The sequence below is a fragment of the Culex pipiens genome, chromosome 2 (genome assembly GCF_016801865.2).
Source record: "Culex pipiens pallens isolate TS chromosome 2, TS_CPP_V2, whole genome shotgun sequence".
NCBI lineage: Eukaryota > Metazoa > Arthropoda > Insecta > Diptera > Culicidae > Culex > Culex pipiens.
In genome coordinates, this window is record NC_068938.1 from 7,966,488 (window position 1) to 7,993,989 (window position 27,502).

General features: G+C 32.0%; 1 protein-coding gene and 1 non-coding gene across 2 annotated transcripts in view; both read left to right on the plus strand.

Annotated features, from left to right (window-relative positions):
• Positions 1-7,329, plus strand: part of LOC120412660 (uncharacterized) — a 54,722-nt gene extending 47,393 nt beyond the window's left edge. The window contains exon 5 of the mRNA XM_039573223.2: positions 6,446-7,329. Within this exon, the coding sequence (XP_039429157.1) occupies positions 6,446-7,150 (705 nt within the window). The 3' untranslated portion in view covers positions 7,151-7,329. The remainder of the gene's footprint in view (positions 1-6,445) is intronic.
• Positions 7,330-7,801: 472 nt separating this feature from the next.
• On the plus strand, positions 7,802-7,873 carry Trnag-ucc (transfer RNA glycine (anticodon UCC)). Its single transcript has one exon. It is a non-coding gene; the product is annotated as a tRNA-Gly (tRNA).
• The last annotated feature ends 19,629 nt before the right edge of the window (positions 7,874-27,502 follow it).

Sequence of the window (27,502 nt, forward strand, 5' to 3'; positions counted from 1 at the left end):
AGAATTTAAGAATTTAAGAATTTAAGAATTTAAGAATTTAAGAATTTAAGAATTTAAGAATTTAAGAATTTAAGAATTTAAGAATTTAAGAATTTAAGAATTTAAGAATTTAAGAATTTAAGAATTTAAGAATTTAAGAATTTAAGAATTTAAGAATTTAAGAATTTAAGAATTTAAGAATTTAAGAATTTAAGAATTTAAGAATTTAAGAATTTAAGAATTTAAGAATTTAAGAATTTAAGAATTTAAGAATTTAAGAATTTAAGAATTTAAGAATTTAAGAATTTAAGAATTTAAGAATTTAAGAATTTAAGAATTTAAGAATTTAAGAATTTAAGAATTTAAGAATTTAAGAATTTAAGAATTTAAGAATTTAAGAATTTAAGAATTTAAGAATTTAAGAATTTAAGAATTTAAGAATTTAAGAATTTAAGAATTTAAGAATTTAAGAATTTAAGAATTTAAGAATTTAAGAATTTAAGAATTTAAGAATTTAAGAATTTAAGAATTTAAGAATTTAAGAATTTAAGAATTTAAGAATTTAAGAATTTAAGAATTTAAGAATTTAAGAATTTAAGAATTTAAGAATTTAAGAATTTAAGAATTTAAGAATTTAAGAATTTAAGAATTTAAGAATTTAAGAATTTAAGAATTTAAGAATTTAAGAATTTAAGAATTTAAGAATTTAAGAATTTAAGAATTTAAGAATTTAAGAATTTAAGAATTTAAGAATTTAAGAATTTAAGAATTTAAGAATTTAAGAATTTAAGAATTTAAGAATTTAAGAATTTAAGAATTTAAGAATTTAAGAATTTAAGAATTTAAGAATTTAAGAATTTAAGAATTTAAGAATTTAAGAATTTAAGAATTTAAGAATTTAAGAATTTAAGAATTTAAGAATTTAAGAATTTAAGAATTTAAGAATTTAAGAATTTAAGAATTTAAGAATTTAAGAATTTAAGAATTTAAGAATTTAAGAATTTAAGAATTTAAGAATTTAAGAATTTAAGAATTTAAGAATTTAAGAATTTAAGAATTTAAGAATTTAAGAATTTAAGAATTTAAGAATTTAAGAATTTAAGAATTTAAGAATTTAAGAATTTAAGAATTTAAGAATTTAAGAATTTAAGAATTTAAGAATTTAAGAATTTAAGAATTTAAGAATTTAAGAATTTAAGAATTTAAGAATTTAAGAATTTAAGAATTTAAGAATTTAAGAATTTAAGAATTTAAGAATTTAAGAATTTAAGAATTTAAGAATTTAAGAATTTAAGAATTTAAGAATTTAAGAATTTAAGAATTTAAGAATTTAAGAATTTAAGAATTTAAGAATTTAAGAATTTAAGAATTTAAGAATTTAAGAATTTAAGAATTTAAGAATTTAAGAATTTAAGAATTTAAGAATTTAAGAATTTAAGAATTTAAGAATTTAAGAATTTAAGAATTTAAGAATTTAAGAATTTAAGAATTTAAGAATTTAAGAATTTAAGAATTTAAGAATTTAAGAATTTAAGAATTTAAGAATTTAAGAATTTAAGAATTTAAGAATTTAAGAATTTAAGAATTTAAGAATTTAAGAATTTAAGAATTTAAGAATTTAAGAATTTAAGAATTTAAGAATTTAAGAATTTAAGAATTTAAGAATTTAAGAATTTAAGAATTTAAGAATTTAAGAATTTAAGAATTTAAGAATTTAAGAATTTAAGAATTTAAGAATTTAAGAATTTAAGAATTTAAGAATTTAAGAATTTAAGAATTTAAGAATTTAAGAATTTAAGAATTTAAGAATTTAAGAATTTAAGAATTTAAGAATTTAAGAATTTAAGAATTTAAGAATTTAAGAATTTAAGAATTTAAGAATTTAAGAATTTAAGAATTTAAGAATTTAAGAATTTAAGAATTTAAGAATTTAAGAATTTAAGAATTTAAGAATTTAAGAATTTAAGAATTTAAGAATTTAAGAATTTAAGAATTTAAGAATTTAAGAATTTAAGAATTTAAGAATTTAAGAATTTAAGAATTTAAGAATTTAAGAATTTAAGAATTTAAGAATTTAAGAATTTAAGAATTTAAGAATTTAAGAATTTAAGAATTTAAGAATTTAAGAATTTAAGAATTTAAGAATTTAAGAATTTAAGAATTTAAGAATTTAAGAATTTAAGAATTTAAGAATTTAAGAATTTAAGAATTTAAGAATTTAAGAATTTAAGAATTTAACAATTTAAGAATTTAAGAATTTAAGAATTTAAGAATTTAAGAATTTAAGAATTTAAGAATTTAAGAATTTAAGAATTTAAGAATTTAAGAATTTAAGAATTTAAGAATTTAAGAATTTAAGAATTTAAGAATTTAAGAATTTAAGAATTTAAGAATTTAAGAATTTAAGAAAACCAAAAAGGTTTTAAAATGGATTCCCAATACTCAATAATGCTGATTTCCCGAAAATTTTCTGTTTTTTGTATTATTCTCTGCTCCCTGATTTTTGGCATATTTTGAGCCTTTTTTGAGGGTGCAGTTAAAATTTCTTTAGCCTTTTTTTTAAATCGATCATAGCTTGTGTTTTTTAAAGATTATAATGTGGAATTGTCTCAGATTAGGTTTTAATTTGTCGGTTTCTCAGTAAAGCGGCGCGCTAGTTTTCAAAAATTTACCTTTTTTGAAACAATTGTATTTTTCGACTAAAATTGGTATATAACGGTTAACAAATGTATTTGAAATCTTTTCAAATCTTTTCTAAAATTACCCAAAAAATTATCGAATTTATCAGCATTTTTGTAAATGTCAAGCAGTCAACAAATTACCATTTTGAAATGTTTCAGTTTATATTCGCTAAATCCTGATCTACAATGGAAAATCGCAGAATGTTGCGTTTGAAAACATGATGATTGTTTTCGCAAGAGTTTGCGTAAGTTTGATTGTAGATGAAGTGCTATGGAAAAAGTACATTGGTTTTGTTTTTGGAACAACATGTACAGATAGAAATCTTATGAGCAAATCCGTAAAATCTATGTTGACGACATCTCTCAAATCATTTACCGATGCCTCTGTGCTCTTGTACTAAGCTTACTGATTTTCCTATAGAGCACAGCAGTATAGATAAAACGTTGTCGATTTAGAAAAAATGCATCTAAATCCAGAAAATTGTAAACGATTTTGTTCAAAAAATTTCAGCGATTTCGGAAACAACTATTTGAACTTTTTGAACCATTTTACGGATTCGCTTACAAGAATTCTATCCGTGTGTACAAGCAATGTTCCATTTAAGTTTTAGATATTTTTTTCAATTATTTCTGTGATTTTTTTATATTTGATATAAGAATATTTTTCTTCCAAAATTTCTGAGGGGGCACAATGTATGGGATGCCCCCCCAGCCAAATTTTAGGAGGGGCAAAAAGTACCGTGCCCCCCCAGAGTCGGCGCCCCTGCTTGTAATTTTTATTAACAAATTTAACAGTTCTTAGTGCAAAATTTTCTAAACTATCCAATAATTTCGTTCATTTTCCAATTCGAACTCTTTTTCATGAAACATCATGGCATTTTGAGTGCATTATAATAATCCTATTTCGGCTTTTTTTTTTTTCATAAATAAAGTTTACTAACTTTTCAAAACTAAATAAAAACTACTTCTAGTGGTGCTTTGAACATCTCTCTGCCAAGATCATTATGATTCCATACCATTTCGTTCGTATTTAAGAGCGAGTCCACGAACAGGGCATACCCCTTTATATGGGACGTCGTTTGGACCTCACCAATCTGCCTGAAATTTTCAGGAGTTGTTTGTACATATAAAACTAGCATCGGGCCAAAATATGAGCACTCTAGGTCAACGGGAAATGGGGCAAATCGGGACACAAAGTTTAAAGGTTCAAAAACGTCAAAAATTTTTAAAAGGCTATAACTTAGGCAAAATTCAATTAAATTTCAAAATTCAAAATGCATCTGAAAGGGCTCAAAAAATGCAACAAAATGCAGGGTAGAGCATCCCGATTGATCAAGTCTAAAGGGAGTTATTGGCATTTTAGTGAAAAAATAGCATTATTTTCAAACTCAAATAAAAAAGTGTTCCATCCAGATATCAACTAGGTCATTTTTTAAAGGGTTTAAATGGATCAAAATAAACATTTTTATGCATGTTTCTATTGTGAAATTGTCTCAGGAACACGAATATGATAAAATTATCACCAGAAAATGGGATCTAAGGGGTCCCCCGAGCAAAAATTTACAACCAAAAAAATCACAAAAAGTAAAAGTGTCTATTTAATATGTTAAACTGCCTTACCCAAAGCGTTCTCAGTCTCAGATGTCCCCTACAAGCTGCAGGTCGAACCGAGTTGATATCTGGATGGAACATTTTTTTATTTGAGTTTGAATATTATGCTATTTTTTCACTAAAATGCCAATAACTCCCTTTAGATTTAACCAATTTGGATGCTTCTTCCTGCATTTTGTTGCATTTTTTAAACCCTTTCAGATGCATTTTGAATTTTGAAATTAAATTGAATTTTATCTAAGTTATAGCACTTTTAAGAATTTTTGCGTTTTTGAACCTTTAATCTTTGTGTCCCGATTTGCCCCACTTCCCGTTGACCAAGAGTACTCATATTTTGGCCAGATGCTAGTTTCGTATGGACAAACAACCCCTGAAATTTTCAGGCAGATTGGTGAGGTCGATGCTAGATGGGTATGCTTTGCTCGTGGACTCGCTCTTAAATTTGACTTAAATGGAGTCACAGAACTCGAAGAAAAGAAACAAAACGAAAAAAAAAAATGTTTTTTTTTTGTTTATGATTCCATTATCCGAAGTTCCAAATTAACCTTTGGATAATCAAACTTCGGATAATCGAGTCTGGACTGTATTTTAATTTGGATTAAAATTTGTCTATGCATTCCTTCTGTCAAAGAAGCCATTTAGTATCTTATGTTATTTAATATTAGCAAAGAAGCAGGTTACGGATAGGACTTTTAAGAAAAATAGCTACACGGAGAAATCTCAATTTTTCAATTTGATTTTCCATGACTAAATGTTGAATTTCTAAAATAAATACTTTTTGTTATATTCAATTTTATTTTATCAAAATCTGGTACTGAAGGTATACATTTTGCAAAAAAAAAAAAGATTTTGGGGGAATGAATTATGAAATTTGCAATCAAAGTGACCTTATTTTTTTTAAACTGCGTCATTGTCAAGTTTGAGGCTTTTGGGTTTTTTTTTTCAAAACATGTTATTTTTTTGCATTTTACGAAAAAAAAAACGTTATTTTGAGATACAGCCTGTTTAAGTTTTAATTTTATGAAAACGACCTTTTTTCAATCTTTAATTCGCGATATTTTGGAAACCATTGGATTAATTTTCATTGTTCAATTGGGAAACTTTTGTGTAACTATTTTTATTTTTTTGAAAAAAATAATTTCAAATGTGATCAACACTTTAAAATGATCAAAAATGTGTTTTGGCTCCTTGAAAAAGTTACATTTAAATCATTTTTTTAATTACAGGAAATTTTCTCAGCTGCTCAAACTTTTTGCTGGAGTGTGATGATTTCATGAAATATTTTTTAATGTAAAAAAATTAACATTAAAAAAAAAGGTCGTCTGAATGCGTTTATCTTGACTTTTTAAGTATGATTAAAACTTTTTAAGCATAATCTATCAAAAAATTGTACCATCGCAAATTTGCAGGGAATTCGATTTAAAGGTGAAACGGGGCACCATTTCTAGGATAATTTCTGTTCAACTTAAATCGATTTCTGAACTCAACAGGTTGCTTGTTGTCAACCTATTTAGGGTTTGAAAAACAAAAAAAAAACAGAACTTCGTCAATCACAGCGTTTTTCTCAAAGGTGCTTCCAAAAACAAGAGTCGTAGTTTCAATATGACGCTGCCTTCCCGTTTGACCGTAAGATTCAGCTTTTGGAATATTAACATAACCATTTTGTATTACCTAAATTTGTATAAAAACTTGTATGGAAAAACTAATGATGCCAAATGACTTCTTTTGACATAAAAAAAACGTAGGGAGTTACTTTCCAGATAATAGAAGATGAATTATTGAAAATGCATTTGGCAGTGTTACAACCAATCAACCATATAAATTTTATTGAAACTGACGCGCAGATTTCGAATTAAATATTAAAAATGAGAAAATAAATATTTCAAAAAAAAAATACTTTCCTTGCCACCAATCCCCATAGAATTTACATAAAGAGAAATCGGATAATTGAACTTCGGATAATTGAAACTTAGGATCATCGAGTCTGAACTTTAAATGTGAAAGTTTAATGGTAGTTTTGGGAAAAAAATATGAATTTTTTTTAATTACTTATCAATTTATTAAATGTATCTTAAGTATTAAATACAAGAATTTTTTTGCAAAGTATTAGTAAAATTGAAGATAATGTCATTTTTTAAACGTGTTCATTTCATACAACAATATCTTCCCGCTAGCTCAGCGCATCCTCCGGCATCGAATCTCTTGAGGGTGAATCCCTGCTAGCGAAGCTAGCCTTCTCCTCACCTGAACGCAGCGAGTCCCTCGAACGGAACGCCCTAAACAGCGAACTCAACGAGGACTCCGTCGAAGACTCCGATTACATTATTTCCCCGGACGAGTGGAAGCAGCACCAGGACGACCGGAAGCGGATCGTAGTCGGAACCCGATACCCAATCCGTAACCATAACCAAAACCAGGAAGCTGATGGAACTTCCGAACCGGAAGTCATCGATCTAACCGGCGACATTGCAATCAACGAGATGCTAGCCGACAAGTCGATTCCGTTGCATCCGGATGTTGAAGTGTTTGCCCCGAACCGACGCCACCCGGTTCAGCAAGATCCAATGCAGTCGTTCCCGGCCATGTTCCCCACCTTCCCGCAGCAACCCTTCCCCGGAGTCAATCGGTTCCCTGGGATCCCGTTCCCCGGTCAGTTCCCCCAGCAGTTCCCCCAGCGGCCGATTGGACAGTACCCGGTTCAGTCCTTTCCGGTGTTCCACCCGCAGCAAAATCCGATGTTTGGCGGGGGACAATTTCCAGGAGGTCAGCAGTTTCCGATCCAGCGACCAGCCAACGGGGGTTTTGGCCAGCAAACGCCGGTTCTCATGATGACCTTTCCGCCGGGATTTCCGGCAATCTTTAGAGAGGTGAGACCGTAAAAGGGGAAACTGCTGCTGGCAGCAAAAAAGGATTTAGACAGTAGTAATTTATTGCAAAATATTTATTGTGCTAATTTATTGTAAACAATACACCGCTCTAACCTCAACAGAGATTAACCAAATGTACCAAAGATCAGGGAAAAAAAATACTCGGAGCGAGACTGAGATTAATAAGCAAATGAACTCGCATAGCTGAGAGAATGTGTTGTGCAATACAATCTTCTTTAGTTTGTAGAAAAAAATCAAGATTTGTTTCGTAGCATTATTGAATAAACCAGTAAACCATTACAAACAGTTCGTTGGTGATACTTTTTCTATTATTTATCACAATTTCAAAAATTTCTTGTGATCTGTTTTGATATAAACCTTTTAAATCTTAAGTGTTTGACTGAAATAAATCGTCAATTGCGTGTTATATAGTGCCAACGACCAATGTAAACAAAAATATGTTTATGATTACGTTTTGCTAAACTTAACAAACCCCACAAGATGCTTTAACCCGTTTCCCGAATATCGAAAAGCACGCAATTGTCGCTGTCACAAGATAGCACACAACAAATGACATGCCATTTCCGTATATCTACAAAAAAAAACGATAAAATTGACCTACAATCTAAACTGATTTACAATTAAGGTTTTTGCCAACATATGGCGTCGGTGGTGTAATGGTCAGCATAGTTGCCTTCCAAGCAGTTCATCCGGGTTCGATTCCCGGCCGACGCAGGATGTTTTTTACTGAGAGTTTTGTTTTTGAGAAATATTTTTTCGTATGACAATTTTGGTGAGCAATTGAAGTAATTCTTTGGATTTTCACATTTTTCTTTAATTTGATATTTATTAATTTTTTTTTATAAAAAAAACCCTTTTTTATCACAAATTAAGAATATTAATTTTAAAGCGAGTTTTGCCTTTATCCAATGAGATTTCCTTAGGTGGAAAAATACGACGATTGCTGAATATATTGAGATTTGCAACTAGTTGCATACTGCTATTTACTAATAAAAATTATTTTTTGTTGTTGTTGATTGTTGATTAGAACGAAACGTTCTCCATATTTAGTTTGCCATATAATTTTGAAGTCAGGTTATACAAACTGGACAAAATTCAAAAAATCTGTATTTTGAGAAGGAATTTTTCGATTATTTTGGTGTCTTCGGCAAAGTTGTAAACAGTAAAAAAATTGTTATTTTGGAAGGTTGAATATTACATCTTTATGATATAATTTTACTTCGAATTAGGCTGGAAAGTAATGTCACACCAAAAAAGTGGTAAAATTACACATCATTTGTAAAATAAAAGATTTACCCCTTCCCACATGTAATAATACCATGATTTTTTTTAACGTGTTTTTAACTTAAAAAAGTCTGTTACGAAATGTTTTACATGTTTTATTTTTAATTTGACATGTTGTAGAGGTCTTAGAAGGCATATATTCGTGGTACAGTTTTGGACAAAATCTGATATTGGATTTTTTTTTGCTAAATTTTGATAAGGGCGTTGCAAATATTTTTCAAAGTTTATGTCGCCCAATCCTCTTTCAAATTTGGTCCGGAAAATCAGGGGGCAAAAACATTTTTTTTTTCAAAAAACTTCAAAATTTTCCATTAAACTGAAAACATTCCAAAAAGCATTTTTCTGCATGGTTATCAATATTCAGGATGTTTAAGCTTGTTTAAAAATGTTTTGAATTTTTATTAAATTCCAATGTGCACATCAAAATTTTTTTTTCGCAAAAAATTGAAAAAAAATGTCAATGATTGCAAAACAACTAGACAGGTGTATTGCATTTTAAAACACTTTTTCATGCAAATGTTGAAACCATGGCTCTTCTTTTCAATTTTTTTTCTGTTTTATCTTTTTGCACCCTTTCAGCAAAAAAAAAATTGCAGGATTGGCTTTGTTTTTAGAATAAGTGCATTTTTAATAATAATAAATAAAACTTATGTGACATTTTTTGCTCTTCTCAATAAAAATATCTTTGAATTTATAAAATCTTGCACATCATTCGAAAATGTCCAAATTAAGTGTTTCTAGCATATCCCAAAGGATATACAGAATTAAGAAACAAAAAGCTTGAAAAATTAGAGAGCTACCGTAAACTTGGTTAACATTGAAAGGACATAATTTTATGTTTCTTTCAAAAATTTGTTTAACCGGTACGATTTTTCTAAATTTTCAAAACATGAACATGCACAATTTCTTTAAAAAAGGTTTTAATAGTACTTTTAAATATAGTTTCGTTTAAAAAATTGTTTTAATGTATAAATTTGAAAAAATCTAATAATTTTTGAATTAACTGAGTTAATCATCGTTTAATAAAATGTGTTTAAATTTCAGGTTAGGAAAGTTTCAGGTGAGCTCGAAATTTTCTTAAAACATTACATATTATTTCATAAAAATATCATTTTTTGTAAATTGTGTATCATGATTCAAACGGTTTACGTATGTATTACGAAACTTGTTCTGCTTAAGAATGTCTATAAAACTTAAGATATTTCATTCTGTTTCAATACTTGTAAAATTTTGTGAAGAATCCGATAATTCAGTCAGTTTTCTAATTCGAACTGATTTCATGACACTTCTCTTTCGTTCGTATTTAATTCGTATAAATTATAAATTATAAATTCTGCACAAAAAAAAAACATTTTTTTTCTTCATTGTCTTGTTTTTGATTGTTGTGCTTAAAAATGATCACAAAACATGCTCTAAAGTGATCAAGCATTTTAAATTCAAGATAGCGGCCAAAATGGCGATGTAGAAGTACTGAAAAAATTAATTTGGTTTGATAACAAGTAATCAAAAACTCAAATTTGACTAAAATGGTGTGGCAGGACTTTAATTAGATGTTAAAAGTAATAAAATAAAAAAAAACATTTTTTTTTGTTCACGATTCGATTATCCGAAATTCCATACAAACCTTCGGATAATCGAACTTCTGATAATCGTTTCTTCGGATAATCCAGTCTTGACTGTATTCACAAACCACTACTAAATAATGCTGGTGAATTGAAATTGCGCATAATTCGTGAAAACATATTTATTAAACCTAAAAATCATGTTCAACGAAACATGTTATTCCAGAAAATTTGTTTTTTTTTTTGGAAATGAATCCATTTGAGTATTTTTACCAAAAAATGTTCAAATTTACACTACTTTTAAATAATTTTTAAAATTGTATCCTTCCATATGCCATAAAATACATTTGCAAAGAATAGAACAGAGATGTATTTACAGGATTGACACGGTTTTATAAAATATGCGGCGAACTTAAAAAAAAACTTTTAAAAAGTCGTGCTGCTCGTTTTAGGGGAAATCTACCCTTTCCAATCAAACACCTATCTTCGTCATATGGAGAGTTTGATGCTCGATTAAAGCTCCAAAAATACTATTTGGGCTATAAACTTACCAGCAACAGCACCGCCTCGAGTAAGCACGCAAATGTATGCCATTTACTGGCCAAAAAGATCACATTTAATGCACTTTTGATCATAATTTGTATTTTGCGAGACCACTTCTCATCATTTTGTTGGCACACACAGTGACACACACGAGAATCCCTCAAACGCTTAATGAATATCGCCAAAATTAACTTTTCACTTTCGCTTACTTTTTCACGGCGCTTAAGATATGAAATTGCTTCCAACTACCGGCAACATGTTCTTTTGATCATTAGTAAGGCACTCACTTGAAGAATAATCCCGAAAAATGTAATAAATTAGCAAGCGCCATCAAAAAAACAAACGCGCCAAGTCGTTTGACGTTTCAATTTTCACTTTGCATTCCAAACGAAGGCTGAAGAAAACCGAGCGAGAGACGAAGGCAAAAAAGAACAAAGGCTGGCCGTCAACACCACCAGCAGCACAGCCAGCGATGCCAGGAAACTTTCCCTATAAATGCCACTTTTCGTAAGTGTTCGTTTGAACTGTCAGCGCAAATGGCAACACTCGACAGAGTGTTGGAAGAAAAAAGAACTAAGCCGATATTAGAAAAATGGGCGTGGCCCAATGCATTCGCCTCGATTAGAATACCCTTGGGATTTTTTTTTTTGTTAAATGCTTGGTAAAGAAATAGAATAACTTTTAGTGAAAGTTAAAATAAACAGAAATTTTCACAAAAACTTGCTCTACTCGTTGGTGTACTTGGTTTTAGTAAAATTCAAGGGAGACTCTAGATTATCCAGCATTATTCAAACACGACCGCTTATTAGGATTAAAATGGGTAGATTTCCCCTATATTTTAAATTTCTTCTTTGAATAAAAAAAATCACTGATCATTACCATGCGGTGCCAACACCACTTACCTGCCTTGTTAAGCCGATAAGTAGCCTACATTGGGGCGTTTTCTCATTCTTTCAGCCTCATTGCACGAAGAAAACATAAAATGCCAATCACCAATTTACCGTACAGGCTACAGGTAAGGCAGACACAATAATGCAACACTTTTGCAACGTCGAAACCACTCGAACCAGATGATGATGGTAATAATACTATTCTTGTCTTCTAGTACTGGAGAAGTAACGTCATCAAATTGACTGACTACAAGAGAGCTACCTGTGCGCTGCTGCTGGGGGGCTTCCAAAGATGATGCCAATATTATTATGCATACATCCTTCGAATATCCACCCGGAACCGAGTCACTTTATGGACGAGTGGAGGAGGCACATACTTGAGAATTTAATAAATATATTTTATATTGCAATTCCTCTCGTCTCGGAGTCGAGAAGAGGTTTCGCAATAACAGCCTTTCGATCATGTCTCGTTATGTGCGCACCGAACCAGAACCAGAAGCTAATCGATGTACAATGGGGTGGGAGTTCTTGAAGAAGAAGAAGCCATCTTCTTCCTTCGATGTATCAATATCAATTCATACACCGGCGTATTTCGTCAGGTCGTGTAGGAAGATTGGACTGGGTAAGACGAGCGAGCTGCAGCTGCATTGCTGATGGATGTTTTCTGGTGATGCTGCAATTCCACAAACTGCATCAGAGGCAAACTCAATTGAGTTGGAATGTTAGCTGGCATGGCTTCCGGAGAAAATTATGATAAGGGTTTTGTTGTGGGAAAATTGTATTTGATTGATGGAAAAGTAGTCTTCAAATGTCAGCATAAACTGTCATTTGGGTTCCTTAAATTATATTTTTTTCAAATTAACATGAAATCCTGAGAGTAGGTTAATTGGAATTGAAAATGTTAAAAGGCATAAGTGAAACATTTCTGTGCAGAACTCTGAATTCACTTCAAAACTACTGCAAACTCAATTATTATTTCGTCCATTTTGGACGATTCACACATGGCTTCAAACCCGAAGACCTAGCTGTATCGTACCGTTGCACAGCAAGTGTGATAAACGGGCAAAATAGTCAACACCCTCTGCCTGGTCAAAGCCTTACAGGAACCGATGACCACAGAGCTTTCTGACCAGCATCGCAAATTGAATCATACAAATTAAATTCCGGAAGCGTTTCGTCCTTTTCCTCTTCGGTTGAGTTGAAGTAGTAAATTTCAACAACTCAGCAGTACCAACAGCAGCAGCCTCACCAATTATCATTCCGATAGTTTTAATAAGAGCAAACACTTGGGCCTTTAGGCGACAAACCTGCTGGAGTTTCAACCAAATTGTCCAGCATTTTGTCTCGTGTTCTTGTCCTCCCGCAGGGTGGCACTTTTCCTCGAGTGGGTCCACAACACCAAACCAAGTCCGAATGCACTTGGCCGTTTCTTCATGCGATAATTTAATTGCGAGACTCTCTCTCTGCCTAGATCTTCAAGAAGTGCCCACTCGACGGGACACTGTGAAGATTCCGATTCCGGAATGCTGCCGCCCCGGAAGGTACCTGCTGGTCCACTTGACCTGAATGCTGGTGGAATTGTTGGTGTTGTTGTTGTTGGCTGAGTCTCTCTCTCTTGTTTGTTTTGAAGGGTCCTTGGCGATTATTTTCGGATAACAAAGACGTGACAAGGTGGGACCGTGCAGTGGAAAGAAATTTTCTTCTCAGCTTAGCTTCTAACGTGGTTCACTTATTTCAATTTAACTGACTTTAACGGTTAACAACACCATTGTAGATGGTGGTCATTGTTTTCAAGAAGTTGTTTTCCCTGCGAAAATCTTGAAGTGCACTAGACGGGAGTCTTCAAGGGATTGTTAGCATAATTTGGAAAACTTACGGTAAGATTGCTCTTGAGCAAAATGGAAATCGGTGTGTTTTATTGTCCAACCAAACTTATTGAAGATTTTATGAAATGTATGAAAAGCTTTAGATGCCCTTTACTTTTAATTTTTTTTTACGCTACGCCGAAAATATTTGTTTAGATATAACTATCATAAAAAATATGGAATTATTCTCTGTGATTTATTTGATTAATGTATTTACTTGTCAACTTTTATTCATTTTCTGTTAAGTGTAATTTGTTTTTGTTGCGGAAACCTTCAGGCTCACCCGGATTTCGATAGTATTTGCTTCAGGAACAATGTTTTCATTCAACGAAAAATTCACAAAAATCGTTTAGAACACGCGATTTGCGGTTAATTGAAAGATGACCAGTTTTCATAGAAATATATATTTTACAAGCCTTACCCAACAAACTTCGTTCTGCCTTTTTTTCGTTTTTTGACGTTTTAGACTTTTTGCTTAATCAGCCTCCTGTGATCAAGATTTGATTTTATGTAACTTATTCCATCAATTTTCCGATGCTCCGGAATCGGTTCCAAAGTGGCCAAAGTGTCAATTGGTTAGCGTATAAACCTTCCTTGGACTTATACGAACCCAACGCAACAAAAAGCACCTCGATCCGGCGTTCCGAGTTGAATTGATTCGCGTTCGAACAAAACCATCGAAATTTTTTATATATATAGAAGATTACTAAAACATAAAAAATAAGTTTAAATTGTCCCGTATTTCACTTCAAATCATAGCTAGGGGTCCCACCAATAATGTTTTGTATTCGACATTTTCATTGCCAACATGATACAATAAATATAAATATTGGTGTCGAAAAAATGAAAAAAAAAAATACAGATATGTTTACAAATTTCTCTCTAAAAACTAGTTTAAAAAAAATGCCACCAAAACCAATACCATCATCTTGTAGGCAAATTCTGTCTGAACAATTTTGCTTTTTGAATAATTAGTTTTTGTCACTCTTCTTGGCACTTAACAAGATGGTTTTTAAAGATAAATTCGAAAAACTGTCGGGCAAAAATTTATTTTTTTCAACTTTACTCATTTTTATGTACGGTCCAGGCTCGATTATCCGAAGTTTCGATTATCTGAAGTTCGATTATCCGAAGGTTTGATGGGACTTCGAATAATCGAATCATGACCATTTTTTTTTCGTTTTTTTCTTTTCTTGTTTTTTACATCAAATATTGGTCAATTTTGAATATTATATTGCCTATTAACAAATATTTTTTTTTTTCAATATTTCGTCTCCGTCATATTCGCCGCCATCTTGGATTTAAACATTCTAAATTACTTTAGCATAGTTTTGGGGTCATTCTAAAGCTCGACAGTAACAAAAAAGACTACCGTCATCAGGGGTGACATTGGGTCTGGGGGGTGAGATTGGGTCATACAAATTTCAGCATTTTTGTATGACCCAATTTCACCCCCCAGACCCAATGTCACCCCTGATGACGGTATGAACATTTTTTTTCGTGATTCGATTATCCAAATTAAAATTTTTCGAGGCCCTCGGATAATCGAGTCTGAACTGTATTTATTTTTGAAATATTGAAGCAAAAAACATCGAAAATAACATGATAAAAAAATTAAATAATTGGGTAATTCTCCGCCAACTCACACAGCAGTTGCCCCGACCCCTCTTGCGTGAAACTTTGTCCTAAGGGGTAACTTTTGTCCCTGATCACGAATCCGAGGTCCGTTTTTTGATATCTCGTGACGGAGGGGCGGTACGACCCCTTCCATTTTTGAACATGCGAAAAAAGAGGTGTTTTTCAATAATTTGCAGCCTGAAACGGTGATGAGATAGAAATTTGGTGCCAAAGGGACTTTTATGTAAAATTAGACGCCCGATTTGATGTCATACTCAGAATTCCGAAAAAACGTATTTTTCATCGAAAAAACCCTATTTTTTTTAAATTCTCCCATTTTCCGTTACTTAACTGTAAAAAAATTTGGAACATGTCATTTTATGGGAAATTTAATGTACTTTTCGAATCTTCATTGACCCGGAAGGGTCATTTTTTCATTTAGAACAATAATTTTCATTTTAAAATTTCGTGTTTTTTTCTAATTTTGCAGGGTTATTTTTTAGAGTGTAACAATGTTCTACAAAGTTGTAGAACAAACAATTAAAAACTTTGCTTATAAACATCACGAGTTATCGCGATTTTACGAAAAAAAAAGTTTTGAAAAAGTTGGTCGTCGTTGATCATGGCCGTTCATGGTCACCCGCGACAGACACGGACGACGAAACAAAGGAAAACGCAAAAAGTTACCTTTTCAAAACTTTTTTTTCGTAAAATCACGATAACTCGTGATGTTTATAAGCAAACCCCTTATGTCTTCATATCAAAATGTTTGTAATGTCTGCTTTACAACTTTGTAGAACATTGTTACACTCTAAGAAATAACCCTGCAAAGTTAGAAAAAACACGAAATTTTAAAATGAAAAATTTTGTTCTGAATGAAAAAATGACCCTTCTGATATTTTTTTGAAAAAGTGTCCATCCTCGTTCATCTCATAAATATTTGAAAAGCTGATAAAATACTCGACAATTTTCCATTTTGGACATTCCACAGTGGTCTAGATCGCAAAATTAAGCTTTGATGTCTTCAGTAAGTTAGGGTGGTTTACGATTGTTAAGCTTGCTATTCCAAGCAACTTTGTCAAATGCACCACAATTTTATCTTGAAATCTACGCCTTCTATGACCAAATTTAGAGATCTGAGCAAACCTTCAAAAATCAATGTTTGAAAATAGCATTTCAGGGTTTCAGTTTATGAGAAATGAGCAATTCTCTGAGATTTCGGTAATTCGTTTTTTTTTGTATTTTTTAATCCGGCTGAAACTTTTTTGGTGCCTTCGGTATGCCCAAAGAAGCCATTTTGCATCATTAGTTTGTCCATATAATTTTCCATACAAATTTGGCAGCTGTCCATACAAAAATGATATGTGATAATTCAAAAATCTGTATCTTTTGAAGGAATTTTTTGATCGATTTGGTGTCTTCGGCAAAGTTGTAGGTATGGATATGGACCACACTGAAAAAAAATGATACACGGTTAAAAAAAAATTTGGTGATTTTTAATTTAACTTTTTGTTACTAAAACTTGATTTACAAAAAAACACTATTTTTAATTTTTATTATTTTTTGGTATGTTTTAGAGGACATAAAATGCCAACTTTTCAGAAATTTCCAGAATGGGCAAAAAATCATTGACCGAGTTATGATTTTTTGAATCAATATTTGGACTGGATCAATATTTGGACTGAATGGTCAAAAGTTGCAGCCATTACAAGTTAAAAAAGAATCAATTTTTTAAATTAAAATATCTCGAGCTGGCCATTTTTCGTAAAATCCATTATCCACTTAATTTTGCGATCTGGACCCTGTGCATTGTTGGGCTCATTAATTCTATTTAGGCCTTTTTAAATGTAACTCGTGGTTTTGAAAATCTGAAAATATTTTTCTCAAATGGTTGAAAATATTTCAGTGGGGTTCCACTCTAACAACATCATACTAATTTTTCGAAATTTTAATTCTTTGCAAGGGAATCGAAAGTTAGATCAACAATGTCCAAAAAAGATTTTTCTCAGCTTAAAAAAAAGATACTTATAGAGAGAAACCAATTATGAAAAGTGGCTTAGGCCGTTGCAAATATTTTTTGAAGTTTATGTTCTTCGGCTCTGACCAAAGTCGAGGGGGGGGGGGCAAAAAAATAAAAAAAAATATAAAAATTGAAATTACAAGCCTAGGTTTCAACATTTAGATGAAACAAGTTTTTTAAAATGCATTTTGCACGCGTCTAGTGGCTTTCCAATCATTGAATTTTAAAATAAACGAGATATTGAAGGAATTTTTTTTTCGCGAGAAAAAAACTTTTCGTGGGCTGTACATTGGTATTTCATGAAAATTTAAAATGTTTTCAAAGGAGTTCAAACATGCCATATATGGTTATAATCACAGGAAACTGCATTTTAACTGGTTTTCAGTTGATTAAACTTAAATTATGTTTAAGTTGTGAAGTTTTTCCAAAAAATATTTTTTTCCCCCTGATTATACAGGCCGACTTTGACCTAAACTTTGAAAAATATTTGCAACGGCCTTATAGGGACTTCAAAAATCGATGGACAAAGTTTCATCCAAATCAAAAAGGCTATGAAATGTCGATTTTGCCCTGTTTATTATAAATATACAGAGCAATAGAAGGTTTTATCCCATATTCCCGAATCCCACTTTCCCGAATCCCATATCCCCGAAAATCATTTCCCCGAAAATTCCACATTCCCGAAAATCATTTCCCCGAAAGTGCCATTTCCCCGAAAATCATTTTCCCGAAATTTCCATATCCCCGAATGTCATTTACCTAAATGGCCATTTTACCGAACTGTCGTTTTCCCGAATTTACATATACCCGAATGGTTATTTCACCGAAAGTTCCATTTTTCCGAATGATATTAACTTAGATACAAACTAAATTGTTTTTTAGGGATATTTTTACAAAAGTATGACCTTAATATTAAATTCTCCTACGTGTGTTTTTAAATATGAAAAAAAAACAAATGACCGTAGAAGGCCATTCATAAACCACGCGGAAACTTCACGAAAGCGAGGTTTTGAGATCATCCATGTTCAATAAAAAAGATTTTTTTTTTGTATGGACAATTTTCAGCAAAGCAAAATTTTCCAAAACGGTATCCACGTGGTAAGGATTGCACAGCACCGATATCTTTAAGCGACGACTCGAAACGCTGTTTAACTTTTTAGTGAAATTTAAATAGTTGATTATTGAATTACAAAATGCATTTTTTGTAAATATTTCTTCACCGCCATTTTGGGTTTAAAATTACTAAATCACTTTAAAGTAGTTTAGGGGTTATTACCCGAAGTGAACTTTCGACAAGGCCTTTGGATATCCGTGTCTGGACTGTATTTCGATTTTCAACTAAATGCAAAAAAAAAGCGAAATGATCAATGTATCAAATCGACGCTGTCGTGCTATCTTGTCGTTTGTCGCTTTTTGACGTTCCGAGAAAAATGCGTGTTAGTGTTTGACCTTGAATAAACGAAAAATAGAGCACGCTATGTAAACAATAACAATCACGTTTTATTTTGTTGACTATTCTGTGCATTATCCTGAAAATTGTTTGAATTGGGTTCTTGAGGTCCCGAGTTATAATTACAATCGTTTACGGTAGTCGGGCATGTACGTGTGTCAAACGCATTCTGATCTGAAACCTCTTTGGCCAGTTGACTCACTTACAGCAATTTTCAGAGTGTGTCAAGTTAGCACGAGACAAAATTTTTCGGTTTTTATTGAATATCTCAGAATTGAAATCGAGTTTTGGGCATTGTGAGCTGCACAAAATGGCTTTCTTAATTCAATTTGGCCCAAAATCGACGTACGACAAGTTAGCTCGACTGCGACGAAATGAGAAAAATAGGCAAATGAATTAAGCGGCACGCAGCTATTTAGATTTGTTCATTAGAAATAAGGGAGCGTTCTTTTATTACGTAACGCAAAATTTGGGATTTTTGACCCCCCTCCCCCCCCCCTTCGTAACAAATCGTAACAGATGAGCGACCCCCCTACCCCCCCCCTGTAACGTGTAACGCAAGGTCTTTTTGCATTTTTTAAAGAATTCTTATATGAAAATTTTGCGTTACGTAGCAGAATTTTTCAGCATCCCCCCCTCCCCCTATTTTCGTAACATTTCGTAACATACACTGACACCCCCTCTCCCCCCCTAACTGCGTTACGTAATAAAAGAACGCTCCCAATATGTACTCTGCTCAAGATGTTCTCCTTCTCTACATCATTTCTCATATTCGGAGTTTTTGTTGGATTCGGCGGAGATAGTTCTTTTTGAAAGACAGTTGGAGTAACTAAATCTCAGAATCCGGAATTCGAATCCTTTAATTCCACAGACTTAGAAAATATTCAAAACTCAAGTGGAGCTGGAATAAAATGCTCGTAAAAATCTCGGAATTTTTTGAACCTTCAATTGTGGACATGATACTTCATTGATCGCCACTTCCCCGAACCCGGTCAGGCGGGTATGCCCGTTGCCCAGAACCGCGCGCGCGGTTCTGGGCAACGGGCATACCCGCCTGACCGGGTTCGGGGAAGTGGCGTTCGGGGAAATGGCCGTTCGGGGATATGGTCATTCGGGAAAATGATTTTCTGGGATGTGGAAAATTAGGGGAAGTGGCCATTCGGGAAAATGGTTTTTAGGGGAAGTCGCCATTCGGGGATGTGGCCATTCGGGGAAATGGATTGTTCGGGGAAATGATTTTCGGGTAAATGACATTTCGGGAAAGTGTCTTTTCGGAGATGTGGCATTCGGGAAAATGTCTTTTCGGGAATGTGGGTTTCGGGGAAATGTCATAGATTCGCAATAGAAATTACATTAGTTTAAAGTTAAATTACCTACCAAATTTCAAAAATGTTGATATAAAAGAGGAATTTGTTATCATAATTTTTCGCATTAAATCTCCCATCTCCAGCCAACCAATAATTTCACCAGGACACAAAAATCCACTTTGCTTTAATTCATCAGCCCCAGTTCAATGTATCACCTTGATTACTCTCCCCCATCAGAGAAGTACACCGTCTGTCAGAGTTTCACCGAAATCATTTCGAACCTGCAAATTGGACTCACTTCATCACTTCATCAAGCACCACCCCTCCCTGCAACCCTCTGGTGCCACGTGTCACTCAAAATGCATCAGCTGTTCATGGTGCGCCATTTTTCACCCCTCAGCACACTGGCGGGAAAGCGGTGAAAGCTTTCAACAAAAGTTAATATAAATGTATATAAAACATTTCCCTCCCCCCTGTCTGCTTCCCCCTCCGGAAAATGAAACGAACTCACCAAAACCTCGCGAAAATGAAATAAATGAAACACATTTTCGGGAGCCGGCGCGCGTTGATTTTTATCGCCAAGTTTAAATTAGCCAAATTTGCTCTCGTGAAAAACGACTCACTGAACTGACTGAACTGTCAGGAGGAGGGTGAAGACAAATGAGGTGGTGCGGCCACGTGGCCGACTCGTCGTCGGCGGGAAATTGAATAAAAGCTCATAAATTATTTTGATTTATAATTGAGAATCACTCAGGCCGCGAGCCCCGGTTGAAGGTGCGAGCTTTTTTTCAATTCGAGTTGCGATGAGGAAAGAACCGGAAATAGAACGCCTACCAAGATGCTTCCGGGTGGCGTGACAGGAAATGAGAATCGTGACGGAGTGCGCGGAGTGGTTCGATTGATTTGGGGCTCGTTCATTTGGAAGGGCTGATTAATATTCAATTTAATTATTGTTTTCGCAAAGCGGTGCTTCCTATTTTTTTTTTGGGTAATCCCTTTAAGCCGACCTTGAGTGGGTTTGTTGAGCAGCGATTCCCTCGATGAGATTTCCCTAGATTTTTCTGTTGTTTTGAAACACAGATGCATAACACAAGTATGCAAATTGCAGCTGAGCCAGGGGAATATCGTGCAATCATATTGGATGAAGCCAATAAAATATTCATGTATAAATTTTTGGCTGGCGTTCTGTGCAACAAGCGAAGTAACGATTCAGTATGTTACTGTTTTGAATATTGTATAATGGGGTAATTTTGATAAAAATGTTATAAATGCACCGTAAACCGGGGTGACATTAAAAGGTTGAAGATGATTTTGCAAAATGAAATATACAAACAATTGAAAACAGAATACAAATAACATGCTATGAAACCATAATGAGCTTTTAGAGAATTTTGAATGCTATCAAAAAACACAGTGGCAGGTAAAAAATTTGTCCATACTTTTCTCAAAAGTTGCTGTTTCTTGTCTTCTAAAACATATCAAAAAATCAAAAATGTAACATACGGAGTTCACAGAAAAGAGGTTATATAAGTTAATTAAAAAAAAAAACAAATTTTTCGAGTATTTTTTTTTTAATATTCAATACCTCATCAAAACCTTCAACATTGTTGAAGACACCAAACCGATCAGAAAATTCCTTCAAAAGAAAGAAAATTGCTCAAATATAATGTAGTTACCTTATATGAAAAAAAAAACTACAACTCTCATCACGTACATTCTACGAAACTTCAATGTTTATAATAACTTTCGAACAAAAATGACAAAAATGACAAAAATGACAAAAATGACAAAAATGACAAAAATGACAAAAATGACAAAAATGACAAAAATGACAAAAATGACAAAAATGACAAAAATGACAAAAATGACAAAAATGACAAAAATGACAAAAATGACAAAAATGACAAAAATGACAAAAATGACAAAAATGACAAAAATGACAAAAATGACAAAAATGACAAAAATGACAAAAATGACAAAAATGACAAAAATGACAAAAATGACAAAAATGACAAAAATGACAAAAATGACAAAAATGACAAAAATGACAAAAATGACAAAAATGACAAAAATGACAAAAATGACAAAAATGACAAAAATGACAAAAATGACAAAAATGACAAAAATGACAAAAATGACAAAAATGACAAAAATGACAAAAATGACAAAAATTACAAAAATGACAAAAATGACAAAAATGACAAAAATGACAAAAATGACAAAAATGACAAAAATGACAAAAATGACAAAAATGACAAAAATGACAAAAATTACAAAAATGACAAAAATGACAAAAATGACAAAAATGACAAAAATGACAAAAATGACAAAAATGACAAAAATGACAAAAATGACAAAAATGACAAAAATGACAAAAATGACAAAAATGACAAAAATGACAAAAATGACAAAAATGACAAAAATGACAAAAATGACAAAAATGACAAAAATGACAAAAATGACAAAAATGACAAAAATGACAAAAATGACAAAAATGACAAAAATGACAAAAATGACAAAAATGACAAAAATGACAAAAATGACAAAAATGACAAAAATGACAAAAATGACAAAAATGACAAAAATGACAAAAATGACAAAAATGACAAAAATTACAAAAATGACAAAAATGACAAAAATGACAAAAATGACAAAAATGACAAAAATGACAAAAATGACAAAAATGACAAAAATGACAAAAATGACAAAAATGACAAAAATTACAAAAATGACAAAAATGACAAAAATGACAAAAATGACAAAAATGACAAAAATGACAAAAATGACAAAAATGACAAAAATGACAAAAATGACAAAAATGACAAAAATGACAAAAATGACAAAAATGACAAAAATGACAAAAATGACATAAATGACATAAATGACAAAAATGACAAAAATGACAAAAATGACAAAAATGACAAAATTGTCAAAATTGTCAAAATTGTAAAAATTGTCAAAATTGTCAAAATTGTCAAAATTGTCAAAATTGTCAAAATTGTCAAAATTGTCAAAATTGTCAAAATTGTCAAAATTGTCAAAATTGTCAAAATTGTCAAAATTGTCAAAATTGTCAAAATTGTCAAAATTGTCAAAATTGTCAAAATTGTCAAAATTGTCAAAATTGTCAAAATTGTCAAAATTGTCAAAATTGTCAAAATTGTCAAAATTGTCAAAATTGTCAAAATTGTCAAAATTGTCAAAATTGTCAAAATTGTCAAAATTGTCAAAATTGTCAAAATTGTCAAAATTGTCAAAATTGTCAAAATTGTCAAAATTGTAAAAATTGTCAAAATTGTCAAAATTGTCAAAATTGTCAAAATTGTCAAAATTGTCAAAATTGTCAAAATTGTCAAAATTGTCAAAATTGTCAAAATTGTCAAAATTGTCAAAATTGTCAAAATTGTCAAAATTGTCAAAATTGTCAAAATTGTCAAAATTGTCAAAATTGTCAAAATTGTCAAAATTGTCAAAATTGTCAAAATTGTCAAAATTGTCAAAATTGTCAAAATTGTCAAAATTGTCAAAATTGTCAAAATTGTCAAAATTGTCAAAATTGTCAAAATTTTCAAAATTGTCAAAATTATCAAAATTGTCAAAAAATTTGTTTTGGGGAATCATGTTACTTTTTTTATATTTTTTGTACTTAAAACCAGGGCTACGGACTCTACACCCCTGCATGAAACTTACCAAAATTCTTACATTTCTTCACTCTCAAATTCATGTAAACATGTTGCATCTGGCAGCACTCTACAACTCAATTTCGAGAAATCCGAGGACTGAAGTACTCAAACAGCCAAAACAAAAAAAAAATCTTCTTCCAAATCTTCTGCACCACATCCAGTACAATCTAACAAACTGACTGCTGCTTGTACTACAACGCGATCATGTACTGTACGAACCGACATATCCACCCAATTTTGGGTGAGCAGGAAATCGAAACACTTCCCACTTTTTCCAATAGACGAACCCTGCCCTGGAAGGAAGGAAGGAGTAACTTTTTCCTCTATAACATTTTCGTTTTGTTTCTGGTGCCAAAAACGGGGAGCCGAGCAGCGTGTGAAAGTTAAATGAATAAATTTAAATATGTTACTTTATTATATTAGGTCGGTGTTGTACAGATTTACAACAGTTTTCCACACGTCGTGTTACAGCAACGTGTGGGGGAGGGAAAATGCATTTTTGTGCATGCTTAAACAATGCCACCGGGTGCTGTTTTTTCGGCAGAGAAAGTTTTCATTAGCTCGGGAGAAAGGTGAGATTGTACAGATGTTCTGGGATTAAACAGTTGAATTATAATGTAGCGATCCTAAGTCGCTTACCTACTATACATAGACTACAGTTATTGTTTGTCATGAACAATGTCAAGTTCACGACAACGGTAAATGGTCTAGCACACGCGGTGTGTTATACAAAACATTCAGGTAGCGGTAACGCTTGACACCTGATGTTCTGTATAACATTTTTCGACCACGACCTAGGGCACTGGTAGATCACAGTTCAGTGATCTTAGTATTTAACGGCCTGTGCTTGTTCAGTCGCGGTCGTCTTGTGTTGTTCATTCAAGAGGCTGTTAGTCGGCTTCTTCTTGTATTGTGCAGTCAATAATCAGTGCTTTTTGGGTCTTTTATTTGTATTGTGCAGTCATTAGTCAGTGTTCCTTATGCTTGTGCACTGTTGTCAGTTGTGCAGCCAATAGTCTTGTGCTTGGGTTTGTGCTTGTGCTTGTGTCAGTCAGTACTCGTGTCAATGTAATAAATAAAAGCAGTTAAAATCAATGTGCAAGTGTTATCTTTCCAGTGCATAATATCACAGTTATCCCGCTCGGACACACGGTTCGATACATCTGGTGACAGCGGAAACTAACCGCTAGGAAAAAGGAAAACGCCATTTCTGACTGACTTAAGTGATAATTTTTATAGCACTCGATTTTGATTAGGAGATACAAGGAAGCAAAAGTGTGTGGGTGTATTACTCGTGAATTCTAGGACCAAGCAGAACTGAGTGTTGTTTGTGGCCGTTTTTCTTGAGTGTTGCTGTTTCGATGACTTTGACGATTTCATCCGTAAGCGAGGCAGGCCACCACGAGAGGATGATCATCATTCTACTGATAACATGGTGAGTACCTTTTAGTTTTAAGTTCTGATTTTTGTGAAAATAGTAATAGTGTTTGATGATTTGATGGAGAAGTCAGTACTTCAAAGCTATTTCGTTGAGTAAAAGTGTTTGAATAAAATGTTCATTGTTATGCATCGCTTATAAATTTCAATTTTAAATTTTAAAATAACAAAATGGTGTTTGATCTGAAAGAGGCAGTAATTTGCATTCCAAAATTTGATGGATCTCCTGACCATCTACAAAATTTTATTGCATTTATAGACATTTTTGCTCACGGCAATGAAAATAATGCCAACGTTAATTGGGAACATCAATTACTTGTAGTAGTTCGCATGAAGTTTCATGGGAAAGCGCTAGATAAAGCTGACAATATAATTAAAGAAACTTGGAATGAAACCAAACATGCTTTGAAAAACGCCTTTGAAGAAAAAATAAGTATTGAGCAGATTATCATGCAAGTTTATAGTTTAAAGCAATTGTATCATGAATCTTTTGAAGATTATAAAAAGAGGGCTGACAAAATTCATGCTTCTATTAAAAAGCTTGGGAATAACGTCTATGCAAATAGACAATTTAAATCAAATTTTATTTCAGGTTTGAGAGATTACAATGTTGTGAAACTTGCAGCAAATATCCAAGCTGATGATTATCAAGACTTAGTTGCAGAATTAGTCAAAAAGTGCAGATATATTGAAGCGATTAATACCAGTTCAGCAATGAAACAAAATTATACAAATGAAAATTACGATGATGCAATTTATTATCACTCAGATGATTTTAACGGTGAATGTACATCATTTAACAAACGCCATTATAACTATAGCTCTAATTCAAACTCAAACAGTAGATCATATTATCATGGGAGGAAAAACAATAAATTTCAAAATTTTGAAAATCGCCCAGACTGGCAAGACAGAAACCAGTCTCAAAATTTTAATGATAGCAATTTTAATAACCAGACTAATGGTTCAGACTGGTTTGATAACAGAAATGCTAATTTCAGTCAACAACAAATGGATAATCAGAATAATTTACTAAATTATTCAGATAATTGTTCAGTTTTTGTAACAGAAGAGTCAGAACTAGTGCATAGCTTTGAAGATTTTAATCAAAAATATGAGTCTAAAAATGTAATAGATATTTCAAATTCAAATTACGATGAGCACATCGAACTTGCTGAAAACAGTGAAGTAAGAGATGAATCTGATTTAGAATCTGAAGATACAGAATCAGATCAATTGAGTGAAAATTTGAGTATTCTGCTAACTACTGCGGCATGGAAAGGTGACAATTTATTTGAAGAGAATACTGTGGTTGAACCAATTACACACAGTGAAATCGAAGTTCAAGTTTTGAATGTTAATGAAGAATTAGATCAGTTGACCCAAATAAATGAAATAAATGATGATGTTGCAACTTCGTCTGATTATTTAAAAGAAGAATATAATAAATCAGATGACAAAGAAATTATTTATGATTTAACAAAGATTTATGTTGAGACTAACGATTCAAACATAATTATTCCTCATTGGATATTTAATCAGAAAAAGTCTGAGGAAATTCAAAATGGAGTTCATCAAGAACAAGTTGTTGTATTGGAATTTGATCCTATAAAAGATACCGCTTATGAAAGTCAATTTTATCCAAAAGATGCCAATGAGATCATAGAAAGTGATATTGCATGGGTTGAAACAACGAACCCGATTGCCTTGGAACAAGTCAGAACGTTTAAAAAAATAAAACAATATCATACAGATAAATTCAACTCTCGGTCGATATCATCATTGAGTTATGGTGATAGAAAAGAGAACTCAAATTCAATTGAAGAAATTAAACCTTTAAGTTTAAATTGTCAAAATGTATTGCAATCCTCACAAAAGCTTGAAGATTTCAAAAGATTTCGTATGAAAGGAAGCTAAATATGTTTTTGATAATTTGGACTGGACACATTATCGAAAAATGTCGAATGAAAATTGAAATGAAAAGGATATTTTATTTTAAAATGAAGTGATTGATTAAACATAATGGTCGCTCAAGCGCAGTGCTCTTTATAACTTAATTCATGAGTGTGGACTCTTATTATCACGTTCACAATATGGATTTTAAAAAATTAATCTGTATTGTGGTAACTCACCCGCATAATGAAATATGCCTTTAAAGATTTGCCTATCGATGGTTTCATCATTAGGTTTAATCCTTTACTAAAAAAAAAGTTAGCAAAATGCTCTTCAAAGTATATTTTTACTTGATGACACACACGCTAATAATGTGTACGCTGTCAATGAAAACGATTACGATGTAAATTCGTTTAGTACTTTTAAGAAGAATTTGAGTTTTATCATGTTAAAAAAATAATAATAATATAAAAAAACATTGCATTTTATACTAATATGCTTGCATGCGAGATTTTCCCTTTGCTTGAGACTTTTCTTTTCAGCACACCTACTACCAACTTTTCGGGGTCATAGGGGGAATGATCGGTCGGATCATTAATGTAAGTATATAAATTGAATGATGCCAGTAAATGATTCGGACTATTATATTCACCAAAATTTAATATCATTCAATTTAAACCTGTATGCATGCAAGATGAATGTAAGAGGTCTGTGAGAAGAGCGATAAATAAAATGATTGAAAAAATAATATAAATATGGTTTGAAAATAACCAATCATTTTGTTTATAAAAT